This window comes from Erpetoichthys calabaricus, chromosome 5, assembly GCF_900747795.2.
Source record: "Erpetoichthys calabaricus chromosome 5, fErpCal1.3, whole genome shotgun sequence".
NCBI lineage: Eukaryota > Metazoa > Chordata > Cladistia > Polypteriformes > Polypteridae > Erpetoichthys > Erpetoichthys calabaricus.
The window spans coordinates 134,619,954-134,638,575 of record NC_041398.2 but is presented as its reverse complement, the minus strand read 5'-3'; the positions used below and the strand labels follow the sequence as shown (position 1 = coordinate 134,638,575).

Genomic DNA, 18,622 nt, shown 5'->3' with positions numbered 1-18,622 from the left:
TGGCTGGGATTGGATCCAGCAGACCCCCATGACCCTGTAGTTAGGATATAGCAGGTTGGATAATTGTTGGATGGATACAAGCTCCATCACTCTCAGCATTTAAATCAAGGGTTAATACTTATTATTTTACCATAATACAATTCTGTTAGAGCTACTGATGAGGCTATTCATATTATTCTTTTTTATAGTTGTGGTTGTTTATTGTGATTGACTATTACTGAGTCTTTCCTTGTCTTGACGTCTTATGATTGTGCTTGGATTCACTACCATTTCTAAACAAGTTATACCTCCTAACCTTGGAAGGTTAGATCAGAAATGATGTGTGGGTGACACTGTTTGGGCAGACTTACAACAAGTGTAGAATAAAATTAGGGTAGGAATGACTCTGTGGGTGTGGCAGGACTAGTGATTATATGATGTGGATTAAATGGAATACAGTAGACCCCCGCGAAGTCGCGGTTCAGGGTTCGCGGACTCAGTCGTTCAAGGATTTTTCCTTAGAACCTAACTATTAACACTAGAATTACCAGAGCCTACGAAAAAACTCGTATATCCGGCCCACCTTAAATCGCTTCTTAAAACCTTTCTCACCTCTCCGCCAGCGTCTTTTGTCATCTAAATGTACTGATAAAGACAAGCTGCCAGCAGCCGGCTATTCCATCCCCCCAACGACTTAGAACGTATACAGGCTTTTCCCAGCTCTTGCCTTGATTGATTACCTGGGAGTGAAGTGGAGTTTTAGAGTAGAAATAATAAGATTGTTATTCGAAACACACGCATTTCATATGTGTTGCATTTCTACAGTAATCTGTGTAAACACATTGTTAAAACAGAAACGTGTTATATATTCTAGTAGCAATTGACAAAATGTAGGCATAAACTATATAATGTATGAAGCCTGAAGTCCAAATATCAAAGAAACACTTTCACAAAAGGTACAAAAAAAAAGCCACCGCCACAAAAACCCGCCTTAGTGTGAGACATTGACATGATTTAACTATCACTGCTTCTGTGGCGCAACCGTATCAGTCGCTGACTGGGAATCAGAAGGTCATGAGTTCGATCCTGCACAACTCCCATTTGAGAAGTGGTCTTATTTTCACTATTTTAGAATAAAAAGATACATTTGATTTCAGTCTGTAACAGCTGGTGTAATTTATGATATTTGTAAAGGTTAGCTTTATTTTTTTAAAATTCACTTTTCATTGTCTCAGTCGCGTTCAGGATCCATCCCTACCGCCCCCCACCTGACACTGCTGTTTTTACATAAAGACGCGCTATAGTTCTGCAGTGTATCACGATACATACGACCGCGTGTTTTTTTCCCCCAGTATTGCCAGTCCCCACGTGTTGCCGTATGCTGTTTCTTTTGTACTCCAGGACATGCAGAGGAAAGCATAGTAAAGAGCAGTAACTTCAGTGCTATATGCAATCATCAGACACTCCCCATCTGATACTACTGTTTTCACATAAAGACGCGCTAAAGCCCTGCAGTGTACTTGTGACTGCATTGTCGTACCAATGCTTGCGAACTGAAGTGTCTGCATGCACTTTTCGTGGCATTATACGTGTATTTTTTGAGCATGCCCATGTAGCTCAAAGACAGGAACATATGTTGATGTAAAAGTATAAAAAAACAAGTGCACTTTTATTCAAGACTATAACCGAAGAAAAAAGAAAGCAAGTTACAGCAGGCGGTTGATATGACAGCTTGCATGGTGGAATGCTAAGAACTGCTGATTTCCATTCTGTGCTATATAACTTAACGTTTGAATCTGATGATTGCATATAGCGCTGCCTTGTTTAGTGTGCGCAAGAACATGCAGGTGGCCAGTTGCTGAGTGCTACAACGCACATTTTAAAAAAAGAAAGAGGCAAATATATATGACGTTTTGAAGAAATCATTTTATGACGCGAATAGTACCAATCAGAAAACATCGTCGAAGTAATGCAATATTATTTGAAAACGAACAGCGTCAGGTTGGGTGTGAAGTTATACTGGCGCTGTTTGAGTCAGATCAGAAGCTGAATAAGCTGAACAAGCTCATGTTCTGACTCTAAGTAAAAAAGCATGAATTAATCAACAGAAATAACCGCGATCGATATCACCAAGTGTGATCAAGAGTACTGGTTCGATCCCCACTCACTCCTATATTTGCCGTTTTCAGTAGTAAGCTGCTCTTTTGTTAATATTATACAGTACACACATGCACTTGATTTGTGTCTGTACTTGCGCTGTTACTTAGAGAGTCAGATCGGGGGGAGGGGGGACGTTAGAGCGGGTGAGCTTATTCAGTGCTTTTTCTTTCAGTACATGTGCCTTCCCTGTTTGTTTGTATATCTCTGCCTGTCTGTCTCTGTATTACGCAGTGCTCTGTCTGTCTGTGTGTTATGGATCTTGAAAAAAAATAAGTTATAAGGACGGTTTGCTGACTTGGAGCACCACTGCCTTACTGTGCCACAGAGACGCGAGTTCAATTCCCAGCTTTGAAGAAAGTGTTTTTTTTTTCCTCAAACGGACATTGAATTTATAAATTGGTATGCACTGTAAATCGTTAACTTTAAAATGTCAATCGCGGTTATTTCTGTTGATTAATTCATGCTTTTTTACTTAGAGTCAGAACATGAGCTTGTTCAGCTTATTCAGCTTCTGATCTGACTCAAACAGCGCCAGTATAACTTCACACCCAACCTGACGCTGTTCGTTTTCAAATAATATTGCATTACTTCGACGATGTTTTCTGATTGGTACTATTCGCGTCATAAAATGATTTCTTCAAAACGTCACATATATTTGCCTCTTTCTTTTTTTAAAATGTGCGTTGTAGCACTCAGCAACTGGCCACCTGCATGTTCTTGCGCACACTAAACAAGGCAGCGCTATATGCAATCATCAGATTCAAACGTTAAGTTATATAGCACAGAATGGAAATCAGCAGTTCTTAGCATTCCACCATGCAAGCTGTCATATCAACCGCCTGCTGTAACTTGCTTTCTTTTTTCTTCGGTTATAGTCTTGAATAAAAGTGCACTTGTTTTTTTATACTTTTACATCAACATATGTTCCTGTCTTTGAGCTACATGGGCATGCTCAAAAAATACACGTATAATGCCACGAAAAGTGCATGCAGACACTTCAGTTCGCAAGCTTTGGTACGACAATGCAGTCACAAGTACACTGCAGGGCTTTAGCGCGTCTTTATGTGAAAACAGTAGTATCAGATGGGGAGTGTCTGATGATTGCATATAGCACTGAAGTTACTGCTCTTTACTATGCTTTCCTCTGCATGTCCTGGAGTACAAAAGAAACAGCATACGGCAACACGTGGGGACTGGCAATACTGGGGGAAAAAAACACGCGGTCGTATGTATCGTGATACACTGCAGAACTATAGCGTGTCTTTATGTAAAAACAGCAGTGTCAGGTGGGGGGCGGTAGGGATGGATCCTGAACGCGACTGAGACAATGAAAAGTGAATTTTAAAAAAATAAAGCTAACCTTTACAAATATCATAAATTACACCAGCTGTTACAGACTGAAATCAAATGTATCTTTTTATTCTAAAATAGTGAAAATAAGACCACTTCTCAAATGGGAGTTGTGCAGGATCGAACTCATGACCTTCTGATTCCCAGTCAGCGACTGATACGGTTGCGCCACAGAAGCAGTGATAGCTAATTCATATCAATGTCTCACACTAAGGCGGGTTTTTTTGGCGGTGGCTTTTTTTTTGTACCTTTTGTGAAAGTGTTTCTTTGATATTTGGACTTCAGGCTTCATACATTATATAGTTTATGCCTACATTTTGTCAATTGCTACTAGAATATATAACACGTTTCTGTTTTAACAATGTGTTTACACAGATTACTGTAGAAATGCAACACATATGAAATGCGTGTGTTTCGAATAACAATCTTATTATTTCTACTCTAAAACTCCACTTCACTCCCAGGTAATCAATCAAGGCAAGAGCTGGGAAAAGCCTGTTTACGTTCTAAGTCGTTGGGGGGATGGAATAGCCGGCTGCTGGCAGCTTGTCTTTATCAGTACATTTAGATGACAAAAGACGCTGGCGGAGAGGTGAGAAAGGTTTTAAGAAGCGATTTAAGGTGGGCCGGATATACGAGTTTTTTCGTAGGCTCTGGTAATTCTAGTGTTAATAGTTAGCGGAAAGTGCAAATATCCTCCGCAATTTTTTATGGCTTTTTCATGGCAATAATGTGCTGTAGAGAGATCAGGAAACAACTGCTGAGGGAAACACGGTTTGGGATGGTGAAAGTAGCCAATCCGAGAGCGTTATTCATTTTTCCTTGCTGCTGATTGACTGCTGCCCTGTGACGCGACTCCAGCTGAATGTCCTCATGTTTTCCATTTTGTTATTGTACTCATTTTGTTATTCTTAAACGCACAAGATGTCGCCGAATCGCCCTGCACCTTCTAAGGCTTCTGGCACTGAGCCTAAGCACCAGAAGAAATTTAAAACACTCCAGGAGAAGGTTGAACTACTGGATTTGCTCCGGGAACTAAAAAGTCATGCTGCAGTAGCGCGCCACTATGGCATTAATGAAAGCACCACATGCTACATAAAGAAGAATGAAGGAGCAATCTGGAGTACCATATCTGTAAGTTTCTATGATAGTGCCAAAAAGGTAACGACCGTAAGGAATAAAAATATCATCAGGATGGAATCTGCATTGGCATTGTGGATCACCGACTGCAGGAAGAAGAACATCCACTTGGACGGTAACATAATCCGTGAGAAAGAACGGAAATTGCACCAGCAGTTCAATGTAGAGACAATGTAGCAACTTCCCATCACAATGTTCCTGAAACCTGTAAAGAAAAGCCAGCACGAAACCCCACCAGAAGAAGACCTGTCCAAATATACGACTCCTCCTGAAACGCCTGAAGAAGAGGCGCCACCCAAGGAGTTTTAAATCCTCTACATCGTACTGCACAACTACTTCATCATCATCATCACTATCATTCATCATTGGTGAGTACCCGTACATTTTACTGTATTTTAATTAAATGAAATTATTATGTATTTACTCTACTTATAACAAAGAAAACGAAAGCACACACCAAAGAAAACGCGCTTGCATGAATTGCAGTACGTATAGCGGTATCATCGGTATTTTACATTCTAGCACCGCGGGAGACATAGCAGTACAGTACTGTACAGTATACGGGTTTACCTTTACATTCTGTTTTTAGGTAATGTACTAAGGTAAATTTTTAGGTAATGTATTAAGCTGAGTTTGCAATGAAATTTAAGTGCTTTGGGGGCATACTGTATTTAGGGTTGAAACTATAAAAATAGTCATTTAAAAGGCATTTTTTTAACCACATCCAAAAGTTGCGGTTTTTCACAATTCGTGGGTGCTCTAAGAATGTAACCCCCACAAATTTTGGGGGTGTACTGTACAGTGGAAATGGCCAAGGACTAAGCACTCTATTAGCAGAGGCAGAAGAAGATTTGGATTGGGATTATCCTATGGATATGTTATAGGACAGACGGAAGTACATGTTATTGGAAAATTACAGAGATAAGAGTGTGGACATTACGGTATGGGTTTTGTCAGAATGGGAAACTGGGCAAGTTGGCAGAGGACTGGGCAATTTAGTATACAATTTGGGTGGCAAGTACACCTGTTCCTTTTCACATCTATAGGGCAAGTTTTGCAAAACAAAAGCAGACTGTGGATGTCATTCACTGTAGTTTTGTGAAATGGGAAAACTGGCATCAGATTGGGCAACTTGGTGGAAAGGGTATAATACATTTTAGTCTGGATTTGTCCTATGGGTCTGGTACTGGACAGGCCACGGTGTGCATTGGCACTATGATAAGGGACACAAGAGCATATGGAATGACCAGATAGATAGATATGAAAGGCATTATATAATAATAAATGTGAAAGGCACTGTATAATAGATAAGTGCTGCTTCAGTTTGTCCCCCCAAAAACTATGCCCCATGCCCATATGTTTTTCAACTGCCACAACTGGTTTCCTCTCCTGATCAAAAATTGGAATTGACCTAGTGGCCTTCTGTTTCTATTCTCCCACAGAGCAACTGAGGATTTCTGAGCTTTATTTCACCTGGAATCTATTTAGTTTACTTCAACATATTAATATTTTAGTATTTACTTAACAATTAAATCTGTATTTAACATGTTTAAGAACCTAATTAAAAGTCTAGTAATATATACAGTATGTTTTTTATCACCATATATAGGACGTAAGACACTCTGTTACTAAGCCTAAAAGTTTCTTACCTTGTTGACAATGCACAAAGGGATCCAACAGCCACCACAAATTTTGCAGGACCCCAACCAACATACTCAAATGCAACAGGGAGAGGGCTCTTCTCATCAAGCAGGTAATAGGGCATCATAAGAGTAAGGGCAGCTGAGACTCCAAAATAAGCCAAAAAACAGACAAGGAGAGATGTCACAATTCCAACTGGAATAGCTTTCTGTGGACTTTTGACTTCTTCACCTGAAAAGTAATACAAAATAGTCTTATATATATAAATTGCAAAACACATTTGATGTATAATATTAAAAAATACTATTGGCAAACAAAGCAAGTCAATTTTGGTTTATTTTTTATAGTTTGTTCAATGCCCCAATGTGCACCAAATATTTTGTTAGATTAATTTAAAAATAGATTAAATGTGTTTTAGCAGTTTTCTTATTTGTTGATGGAAAATAGACTTATGACACAAGCCATCCTTTGAAAACAGAACAAAACTTTTGGAATGTTTGGTTGACAGAAACAACATGAACGGTTTTTGTTGCCATGCATGCTGTGAGTCTGGGTGTGGGAAGCTAAAAACTGTGGTTGAATATACTGAAAATAGTGTTGAAGTCATTCAATCATTCTACATATCAACTTATTCCAATGTAGAGTCATATTGAACTAAAGCCGGCCATAGCTCCATTAGCATTAAACAGGAGGCAGTTCTGTATGGAGCTCCACACACTTTCAATGTAATGATTTACTGTTATTTTTTCTATATTTTTGTATTTAGTTGACCACTTTTCAGTTATATAAATTTTTTTATTGTTATGTTTATTTTTTGCATGCCATTTTGTTTCTCCAGGGCACCACCATTTTGGTGTACAGGATCCATGTTGTTGGTGGCACTGCATTCTCACTGCTATCACGTGATGCCTTGAAGTAGCAGAGAGTATTTAAGATGGCAGTGATAGCTATATTCCTTTGATGGTGATATCTAGCTTCTTTTTCCTTTGCTATACAATCCTTTATGCGTTATTTTGATTTTAATTTGTGATTATCATTTTGGGCTTCATTGGTTCCTTAATTCTCTGATTCACGCTTTGATCTGTGCCTATTAAAAAATAATGCTTTTGCCTTTCAATCTCCTGGCCTCCTTTTTGCACCATGGCGGTATATGCACCAAGTCTCTTAAGAGTCACCAATCAACCTAGGCGGCAGTAGCCAAAACAGACTCTGCCTCAACCACTGCCCTTAATGGGAATAAGCATATGCAGAAATGAATGGATATAACTGAGTTAAGTGAAAATATGTGGCATTTTAAGGTACTATATTATAAAATACCAAAATATCACAGTAATTCTGCTTCTTATTATTCGCATGGCAATCAGCTTAAATGCCGGCTGGTCATTTAGCTCTTGTTTAAAGGAAACAAGGCAAATAAACCTGAGGAACTGGTTTAGAGATTGAAGCTAATAACCTGAGCTCAAACAAAACAAAAACATAACATATTAGTAGGCACAAAATAATAATAGAATAAATGAAAATTATCTAAAAATCAAAAAGGAAAATCTCTTGTAAATCTTTTAAAGCAAGTTAATGAGGTACAGTTTCTTTATTAAGAATTAAACTAACCTGTTGTTGCGATGCAGTCAAAGCCAACAAACGCATAGAAGCATGTGGCAGCTCCTGCCAGAGTTCCCCCAAAACCATAAGGCATAAAGCCACCCTTGCCATAGGCACTTGAGATATTACTTGTCAGAGATGTGTTTCTGGTATAATAAAGTGAAATATAATTAACATGAATAGAAACACTTTTCATCCATTATTATGAAGCTTTAAAAATGCATAAGTTGTCAGTTACCAAATTAGGAAAATGATTACACTTTGTTGTTAGGAAGTACAGGCTTGTTGTATTGCTTCTGATCACTGAAGCAAACAATGAGAGACACAGTCAAGATATGGAGCTTAAGTTCTTGGAAAAGGTAATTGTACACATTAGAGCAGAATCAAAGCAGGACACATGTAACAATTTACTAGGCAATGCAAAGAAAACTCAAGCAGAGCAAAACATTAAAAACAATAGGTCAATATTAAAAATGGTAGGGGTGACATTTCTGAGGAAGCTTTTGTTAGCTGAAGTGATTCTACCTAGATTCAACACACCAGTTTTTCACCTAGTGCTACAGTTTATCTTGTCTCAGCTGTTCTCCTTATTGAATTATCTGCAGGTTGCATAATACAGATGATGGTGTTAAAGGCAGAACTGTCATCAATTCCATTATTTCTGACAAGTCATTAATTACAAGACGTTTTAAAATAGTTGTTTAGATCTCAAGGAGCAGTACTCAAGACATAAACAACAGAGAATTATTTAAAACAAGAAAATCTATGTGCTCAAATAAAAAGAAATAAAGTAAGAGAAATACTTTTTCCTAGCCCAGGCATTGTCTTTAATCTCAGTAAAGTGATTTATATGTACTGCAGCCTATGATAAAAAAGTGGGGAAAATCCCCTCAAGCAAATGCAATAAATATTACAGAGTAGGGATATAGCCAGAATGAATCACTTAATTTGACCTTAAAGAGAGAGAAAAAACCTGCTCAATATAACATTTAATATAACAACACTTGCTTATCTTGAGCTAGTCTAAAATGCTGCTGCCAGGCTCCTAACAAACACTTGAAAAAGGAAACGCATCACACCAGTCTTAGATTCTCTTCACTGGTTTCCTGTTCCTGCTACAAGATTGTGTTTTACTGTTTGCTTTTAAGTCTCTGAATGGTTTAGCCCCCTTTTACCTTACTGACCTCTTACACCCTTACTCTCCTTCACAATCACTGAGGTCCTCTGACTAGACTTATTGGTTGTGCCAAGATCGAGACTTAAGCGTAGAGAGGACCATGCTTTTGCAGAAGCTGTGCCTACATTTTGGAATAGTCTATCATTTTATACTAGTTCAGCACCAACTTTGGTCACTTTTAAATTTCGCCTGAAAGCCTATTTTTTTGCCTTAGTTTTTTAAATTTGTATGTGAGTATTTTTTTTTGGTGTATTTAGCTCCTATGATTTAGTTTTGAGCAGAATTAAACCATGCCTTAATAGAGATTGAGGAAGAACTGTGTTTTGCTTTCTCTTTTGGAGATTAACATATAATGTTAATTATATTATATTATGTGAATTTCCCATTGGGATTAATAAAGTATCTATCTATCTATCTATCTATCTATCTATCTATCTATCTATCTATCTATCTATCTATCTATCTATCTATCTATCTATCTATCTAATGTAAAATAAGTTAATTTACACATATATCTGTATATCTATTAACTTATTAAATTGTATCAGTTTAACATCGACTTTTATGATTCCATAAAATGTTTTGTTGTAAAACATTATTATAAATATTCCTATTACAATATTTAAAATATTCATAATAAATAGAGATAATGATTCATACACCCACACAGATTTAAAGAAGCTTGTGACACATTCCTTATGCAAGCACATATAAAGGGCATCTATTTAATCTGAATAATAGTAAAACAAAACAAAAAAGAGTTCAGCCTTACTTTGTCATAGCAGTAATGTTCACAAGGAATTCTTCAGATATATCCCAGTTCATGGAATCTCCTTTCACAAATCCAGCAATAATAACAAAGACAAGGACCAGCACATTAATGGCAGTAAAGATTTTGTTGACCCAAGCAGATTCCTTTACTCCAAAAGATAAAAGACCTTAAAGAGATCAAAACCAAAAAAGGATACAAAGCTTAATTATTTGAGCCTGAAACAAATGGTAGGATAAGAATTATAAATGTTTTTGAATAGGTACTGAATTCTGGTCTAATTAGCTGTTTCCCTATGCTGGTACATATTAAATTCTACACTTTTCTTATTTTTTTGTTCAGAATTGTGCATTCAACTTTCTAACGCTAGATGATCTGATCTAATGAAAGCTTTATATGTCCTTGAGTTGTGCAGAATTCATTACTGGAATTTATTTGGTTGGGCTAATTTATATGCATTTTAAATAATTAATAATTTTAAATTTGTACATTTCAAGAAAAATACTTTTAAGCAGCACTACAGTGCTGTAGTGGGCAGTGGTGAACCCTTACAGTTCCAAGGACCCAAGCTGCATTCCCAGCCTGGTCACTGTCAGTTTGTACATTCTTTGTGTATTCTATGTGCTTCTTTTTTAAATTGTATTTTATTAATGGACTCTGGTTTCCTCAGACCCCATACATATGGATATTAGATCCATTTCTGAATCAAAATTAACTCTACATGGGTGGGTATGTGTGAGGAGATACTGTGATTCATCTATTAAAGGTCTGATGATCTCATACACCAGCAACATTACACTGGTATCAGAACAAAAGTCCTATCCTGAATATCATCCAAAACAGAAAACATCACATGCATTACCACTCCCTGCGAATTAATAAAACTGCAATGGAGATGGCGGGAAGCTTCAGATACTTCCACATCACAGAACTGGTCCAAAAATATCAGACACCTTAAGGCATTTCAGGCTGCTCCTCCTGATACTAAAGAACTTCTACATATTAACCATAGAATCCCGTCAAGAAGTATTACCAGCAGGTTTGGAAACAGAACGGTCAGCTAATCGCATCACTGGGTGTGCACTCTCTAGGAAATCTATATTCAAGCGATGCTGGAGTAGGGCAAAGAAAATCATTAGTGATACCAGCCATTCCAATAACATGTTTTTCTCTGTGCTGTGTTTAAGGAAATAGTTTCCAGAGTGCATCCTAAATGAGGACAGTGCACAGAGCTACATGTTAGCCTGTGGTCAGCAATCATATGTTATGTGTATGTATGCTTATATAAATTATTTTTCTTTGTTTTATACAGATATTTACAATATTAATAAAATACACAATACTGATGCCATTTTATATACAGATATTTATAGCGTCTCATAATTATTGTTTTTATGTTCTTTCTAATGAACAGTCTTGAGAGTTTAGCAGCTAAGCTTTTTACTAAGTATTGCACTATGTATAATTGTATGGGACAAGTAAAGTTTGATTTGATTAAATTTGCATAGCAACCTAATTGCATTCTTCTGTTTTTAAATGCCAGAAACACAACTCATTATTATTTATATACAACCAGTAACGGTGGACTGCACGATAAGGTGCAGTGAATACACTTGACTTATAGTTTTCATACTCTTTCTCTGTACGTTTAGCATTCATTTGAGGTTGATGCGCTTGCTGCTTCGTGATCAGCTCTTCTTTTCTCCACCCAGGTGGCCCACTTCTTCTCTTCTTCCGTTGGCATCTTTTTGCGTTAAAACTGATTAAGTCAGTTTTTGTGCTGCAATTATTTAGTACGTTTTTCTTAATTTTTTCACTTAAGCTGGCACTTAAGTCTTCAATCTGCCTCAAGAATGTCTCAAGAATGATTTAAGATCTGCGCGCTGCCGAGAGTTGATTCTACAATAAAATAAAAAGAGTAATAAAAACCACCACCCCGAAAGTGGACAGTAGAGAGATTACGTCGTTTATGTGTACAAAATTTCAGGTCAAAAGATACAGGTGATTTAAAATCCTGGACAGACAAACGGACAGCCACGGTAGCATATTTTATAAGAAGATATGATAATATGGATAAGTGCTTTTTACTCCCAGGTTTTTCATTTTATTTTGTATTTATACATAATCATTCCTTATGCAATTAAAAAACTTACCCAAAATGTTTTCGTGGTGCTGATTAATTAAGCATAATCATAATCCATCCATCCATCCATTTTCTAACCCGCTGAATCCGAACACAGGGTCACGGGGTCTGCTGGAGCCAATCCCAGCCAACACAGGGCACAAGGCAGGAAACAATCCTGGGCAGGGTGCCAACCCACCGCAGCATAATCATAATTTTACATTAAAATAAAATATATTGGAAATCAGTTGGCTTCGTAGTGTTTTGATTCTTGATTTTTCCTGGAATTAAATAATTTTCTTTAGACTTTAATTGTTGTTCTAAGATTCTGAAGTTTGCTCTTTTACTTGCACGGTCATTATTGATATATTTTGTTTTTATAGGTTTATCATTATTTTGGAACATCATACTTTCTCTATGGGCTTCAGTATTTTGTACCTCAGTTGTTTACATGTTTATAACAGTTGCTATTCTATATACCGGTAATCCTAAAGTTACATCATATGATGTCACCAGGGCAATGCAGTTATAATCAGTACTGTATTTTAGATGTCATCCAAGTTTCTTTTCCAAATGCTTTTTTTATGACATTCTGTTTTCTAACTTTGTGGCTGTTTCTTTCTGTTTTTGTCTCAACCTCTTTATGGCCTGATCTAGTGATCTGGTCTACTTCAGTACATACAGTGTACACCATTCAACTTTCCATTATACCCTGGAAAGAATTAGTACATGAAATCTTTGAGCATAAGAAGAAACACTATGCAGAGATTGATACTGTCAAATCTGCCTCAGACGTGCCAGAATATAGTAGTCAGTGGCTTTGGTTGAAGAGACATGACCTAAGTTGTGCTCAAAAGTAGCAGTGCTGAAGATTTGGTAGACACAGAGCTTGGCAATTCTGAAACACCAGAAGTTGTCACTGAAACCTCCAGGGACATAGTGGGCTAATCGATCAAATGTAAAGTAAGAAGGATGTCTACTTGAAACCCCTTCTTTAACACTTTGTAAGTGCCTGCATAATGGATAGAAACATTTTATCCTGTGTTTAATGAATCTACTGAGGCTGTGTTACGTTTTAGAAGAGAAGGAGATAATTTGAGATGATAATGACTTGATCATTTGTCTGTGACCTTATTATCTAAAGAAACTACTGTTTTCTTTTGTGTTTCTTAGAATTTATTGCTAGTGTAAAAAATTTCATTTTTAACACCACTCATTTCAAAACTTGAGAATCTGAAGATACCATAAAAATCCAAAGCAATAAACCAGTACTTTGCACCTAACTGTAAAAGACAGAAGATGACTTTTATATGCATGGCTCAAGATAAACATTGCCAACATTCTTTGGAAATGACATGCAGCATTTTTACATCACGTTTGTATTCTTGTTGTATATGCTGCCTATTTTGGGTTTTATTTTGGGGAGCTGAAGACTATGCTGTGAAAACGCTCTTTGTAAATCAAAACAAAAAATCTCACAAGTGAAGTAAAATTTGAAACCCTTCCACACATGCGAGAAAGGAGGACCTTTATTCCTTTATACACTTGCAGAATTAAAAAAAAAAGATGATGCTAGATGTTAATAGAACTCTTGGGTATGGCAATGACTTGGTGTTTTAGGAGTGCAACAGAGGTCTTTCGGGAGTATAAGGTGTGCTTTTCTTTAACAGCATATCAGCAAAATGTACACCTGGGAGGCAAATTTTGAAATGAATCTTCCCATTTGATAAGAAAGGTTGATTGGCTCTTATGTGATAAATGGCAGTAAAGTAGTCCAGCTTGAGAATATTACTGGCAATAACACAGAATTGGTAGCTTGAACACAGGTACTGTACTGGTGCAAGACATGTTAAATGAAAGTCATGGAAGAGGAATGCCATGTGCATGTGAGCTGAAAGAAGACAATGTTGTGCAGTGGCCTTATGAGTTGCTAGGTAAAGCCTTAATGCAGGAAGCGGATCCAGCATAGAACTGAAAATTAATTTCAGACTGGGGAAGTGTCTGCTATTTCTAGGCAAGCAAGTTGGGATGACAGCCCATCGGCAGACTGAAAATCAGGGTAAAAATAAGGAGATCAGGTACTTAATTGTTTTGACTCTATGACAACTGTTAGGACTGACATAAGTAAGATGGGAACCTACTACAAACTATTAAAACAAAGGGACCAACATAGGTTAGTCAGGACCATGTTAGATTGGTTTATTTTCTTTGACTCTTTTTCCCTTTGTCTGCATAAATGTGCAGTTCAGCTGACATTATTATTAGTATTTATGATATTTAACGGCTATAAGCAAAGTGACATAATTCTGAAGTGCCGTCATGCTATGTAACGTTCTCAGGAGTGTATCCTAACAGCATTGGGTACGAGGCATGACTCAGCTGTGGACAGGGTGCCAATTCGTCACAGGGTTCATTTATGCAGTTTCAAGCTCATCCTCACAGTCACAAGAGGCCAGTTTAGAACCATCAAATCCCCTAGCTTGCACATCACGATGATCTCGGAGGAAACCTGAGTATGTCGATATAAACTGTGGAGACAAAACGCAAACTCTAGATGCACGACAACTGAATGTGAGATCTGAACCCAGTACATGAGATCCGTGAGGCTGCAGGTTACAATCATCTACATATGTTTAACAATAGGGAAAACAGTTTATCTGATTTACTTTCGTCACCTTTAGGTGTATAGTACAGCATCCTTGCCAGATTTTGAAAATGTTTTGTTAACTCATACTAAATCTCTTTTAGTACTACAGTATTGTAAGTGCTTTCCAGTTATATATATTTTGAGTTATTACCTATTAAGTCTGGGGTGTTCTGCAGTGCCAAACCCAACCCCAACCCCAAAACAAACAAAACGTTTTCAGAAGTATTAAGCGTTATTATTAGTCTAAATAAAAATACAAGAGAGGGTTCATGCTATGGGAAAATACAAAGTATAATACAAGAAAACTGCCAAACTAATTCCCATAATGGACTACCTTTACAGAGTCTCCCCTTGGATAATATATTGGGCATCGAAAGCATTTATTCACTTCACAAGCCACTCAGATACTTTTCCTTCTCATCTCCCATACACTGCCAGGCTTGCCCCTTTCTCTGCTCACATCCAATTCCAAGCTAACATTTACATTTACTTATATAATTGACACCTTTATCCAAGGTGACTTGAAACATTTATGATATAATTGGTTAAATTTCTTTTGGTTTTCCAATTGTAGCACAGGCAAGTCAAGTGACTTGCTCATGGTCACACAGTGTCAGTAGCAGGCCTCAGGGTTTGAAGTGCAAAGCCGTAACCACTACACCACACTACCTGCCTGCCTAACATGAAAGTGACCATAATGGTGTTTTGAACCATAAGCAGGAACTACTTCTAGGTAAGGTCCCTGGACCATTTCCAGAGCTAGGACTGCTTAAGGGAACTCCTGAGGTTTAGCTCCAAACACCAACTTAAAGGGCCAGGTCAGCTCCACCATGTGAGATGGCAGGAAGACATAGATAAACTTTGGACCTTTCTGCCATAAAATTTTTTGTTTTTGTTTAACAGTACCTCCAGCAATATTTCACAACGATGGACTAGCAAAATCCTGGGCAGTTGCTAAATATGGTTATAGCAGGATTGTTGATGCTCCCATACACCCACCAGGGTTTGACAATATGATAATACCCAACTCCTGTCCTGTATCACTTCAGTTATGCTGCAACTGCGGTTCATGCTGTTCTCTTCTTTATAACACTTAAACAAAAACAAATGTATCTCTGTTTTTTATCTCACACTTAGAATCTGATGTGTGTTTATAGGAGTTATGGGGTATAACTGTCAGATTATACCCCATAATCTTACAGTTTTATTATGAGAAGAATAAAACTACATCTTTTTGCTGTTTTTACCTAAATTCTTTAAAAGAGACTAGAAACAAAACAAAAAAAAAAAAACAATGTGCATTAAGAAACATCATGGCAAGAAAAAAAACCAGAATAAACATTGTTGTTTACCTACCTGACAAGACTAGGATAAGACACACTGCAAAAAAATCAGGGTATTCAGCCAGGCCAGGGGAGTTCATTTTAAAATAAGTTCCAAAGAAATGCTCAATGCGTTTGCCCAAGAGTTCATCAAAGGTGCCACTCCATGCTCTTGCTACACTTGAGGTTCCTTAAGGAATGTTAAAAAAATAAATTTATTAAAGGTTGCAAGGACATGGAAGTGCATGTTCCCTGTGACAGATGGATGTTCAGTTCAGCATACGAGTCCTAAATGACCCCATTTGCTGCAGAAGTAAACCTCATCAGTCTTAAAGAATAAACTCAAGTTAGTATAGAAACAATAACGGACATATGCATTTTTCCACACTGTCAGAATAACATTTCAATTACTGTAAGTAAGCCACTGACTCCTCTGAAGAGTCTTTTCAAAATATTTAAATATCAGTTGAAAACTAGACCTTTAAGGAATCAAAGTATTCATTTTCTTGATCTATTTATTCCAGTATAATCTGTTCTGATTCTGATATATGAATCACCTCTGAATGAGATACAGCTTCATCACAGGGACAAATAAATTCTTCCACATATTTTTGAGACAAAGAAAGAAATTAGAATACCCACCCAGGAACAGAGAAAATGAGAACATGTAAACTTCACACATAACATTGGTTAGATAAAGAGTTAACCAGGCAATGGACTGGGCTAACGGCTACAAACACAAAAACCACCCACACGCTACAAAATAACACCAGTAAATGGTTGAAAGAACATTATCTTAAGTGAGGATTGTTAGTGCTTCTGCTTCAAGAATACAGCAACATGTCTCTGTTTGTTGTCTGGATTTTCATCCAAGTACTTGAGCTTTCCTTCTCTTCACCAAACACATACTGTATAGGCTATGTTAACTGGACACTGCAAACTGGTTGTTGTGCAATTTTGCGTGTAGGGTATGTGCATAAGTATAACCTACATTTAAAAATGGTATCATGTTCAGGACAAATTCTTACTTTGTACTTAATGCTACAAAGGTCTCTTGTGCACCATGACTCCAACTTGGAATAACGACTGTGATGATGTTATAATAATGAAATTATTTTATGGAGGACACACCTTTTAAAACTCACAGACATGGTACTTGAATGCAGTTTGAAGTCAAAAGGACATAATAAAAAACTTTTTTTTTTGTTCAAACAGCTACAGCATTTCTGGAATTGATAAAACATCACATTTTATCTTGTTCCAAAAGAGGTTGTCTAAATTAAAAAAAGCTCTTTTTATATGAAATCAAACAAGATGTTAATAGATGGTCCTTCTTCCATCTCTCCTAAGCAGGGAGAATCAATATTGTCAAAATGTTCATCCTCTAAGTGGCTTTATCTATTTCAGAGTATACCTAAATACATAAAGAGATCATTCTTGAAGAAATTCAACTCAATTATAACATTTATTTGGAACCTGAAACAGCCAAACATCTAATAGTCAGCTCTACAAAGAGCTAAAGCAGAAACTGGCATAGCATTAGCTAACTTTTAGTTTTACTACTGGGCAGCAAATATACTCACAATAAAATCTTGGAAACTGGCAGAAATTCATAAATTCGTATCAGCATGGTGTGCAATGGGAAACAAATTCTGTTCAAAATCCTCCTTTGTGCTCCATTCAATATCTATTACCATTAATTTACCAGCAATCCAGTTTTCTTCTAATTACTTTCAAATATGGAACTTATGCTGAAGAAATTTCAAGGTAGAAAAGCTATTGTCTGTTGCTCCTACATATTAATACAAATATAACTATTCCTGGGCATCTGGGCAAACAGAAAGAAGGGTGAGAATATCAGAGTATGTTAAATGCCTTCCTGAGCAAATGAGTAGCTTTTTGAAAGAATGAATCGACTCATCTAACTCATGAATTTATGGAGATCATTTATTGGTCTGAGCGCTACAGAGCTGAAGGCTCAGTCAAACACACAGCACAGGTTAGTTTGGGGTACAACAATATTGCCAGAATTAGTAGACCTTAGTGCGCAAACAGGAGCATAGTGATGGAGGAGTTTATTGCTGTAGTCTGGTGCAAGGCTATATACAGATTTATAGGTTATTAAAAGATTTTGATGCTCAATACTGTAAGACACAGGGAGCCAGTAAAGGCAGAACAGGAGGCTGTTATGTGCTTGCTGCTGCCAATCTTTGTAAGGACTCTAACAGCAGAGTTCTGAAACAACTGGAGTATCTGCCAGTAATGAGTTACATTAGTCAATGCAGGATGTAATAAAATTATGGACAGGTTTGCTAGCATTTGAAAAGGAGAGAAATTAGCACACACTGGATATGTTATGGAGGTGGTAGTATGAATGTTTTTATGTGATGAATGTTGAATGGGAGAAATCAAAAAGATGCCAAGATTCTCACCAGAAGAAGGTCTGATGACATCATCACCAAGGGTGGTTGAGAAGGAACTCATGTTCTTAAGTTGAGGTTTAGCATGAATTAGCATGACTTTGGTTTTGTTACTGTTTCATTTTAAACAGTTACATTCACCCAGATTTTAATTTCACCGAGGCAAGTTGTGAGCTGACAAAGCTCTGAACAACTTTCAGTTTTAACACTGAAATAAATATGAGCATCATCTGCATTAAAATGATAACTGAGTCCAAAGCCACGAAATGATATGGCAAAGGTGAAGCTTGCAGATA

At 37.1% G+C, this 18,622-nt stretch overlaps 1 protein-coding gene across 14 annotated transcripts in view; it reads right to left on the bottom strand.

Moving 5' to 3' along the window:
• Positions 1–18,622, bottom strand: part of slc7a2 (solute carrier family 7 member 2) — a 277,877-nt gene that overhangs the window by 29,484 nt on the left and 229,771 nt on the right. For all 14 annotated transcript variants that reach the window (XM_028802059.2, XM_028802061.2, XM_028802062.2 and 11 more), the window contains 4 exons: positions 15,941–16,096; positions 9,819–9,984; positions 7,879–8,015; positions 6,279–6,501 (listed from right to left, as the gene is read on the bottom strand). In XM_028802059.2, the coding sequence (XP_028657892.1) occupies positions 6,279–6,501; positions 7,879–8,015; positions 9,819–9,984; positions 15,941–16,096 (682 nt within the window). The remainder of the gene's footprint in view (positions 1–6,278; positions 6,502–7,878; positions 8,016–9,818; positions 9,985–15,940; positions 16,097–18,622) is intronic.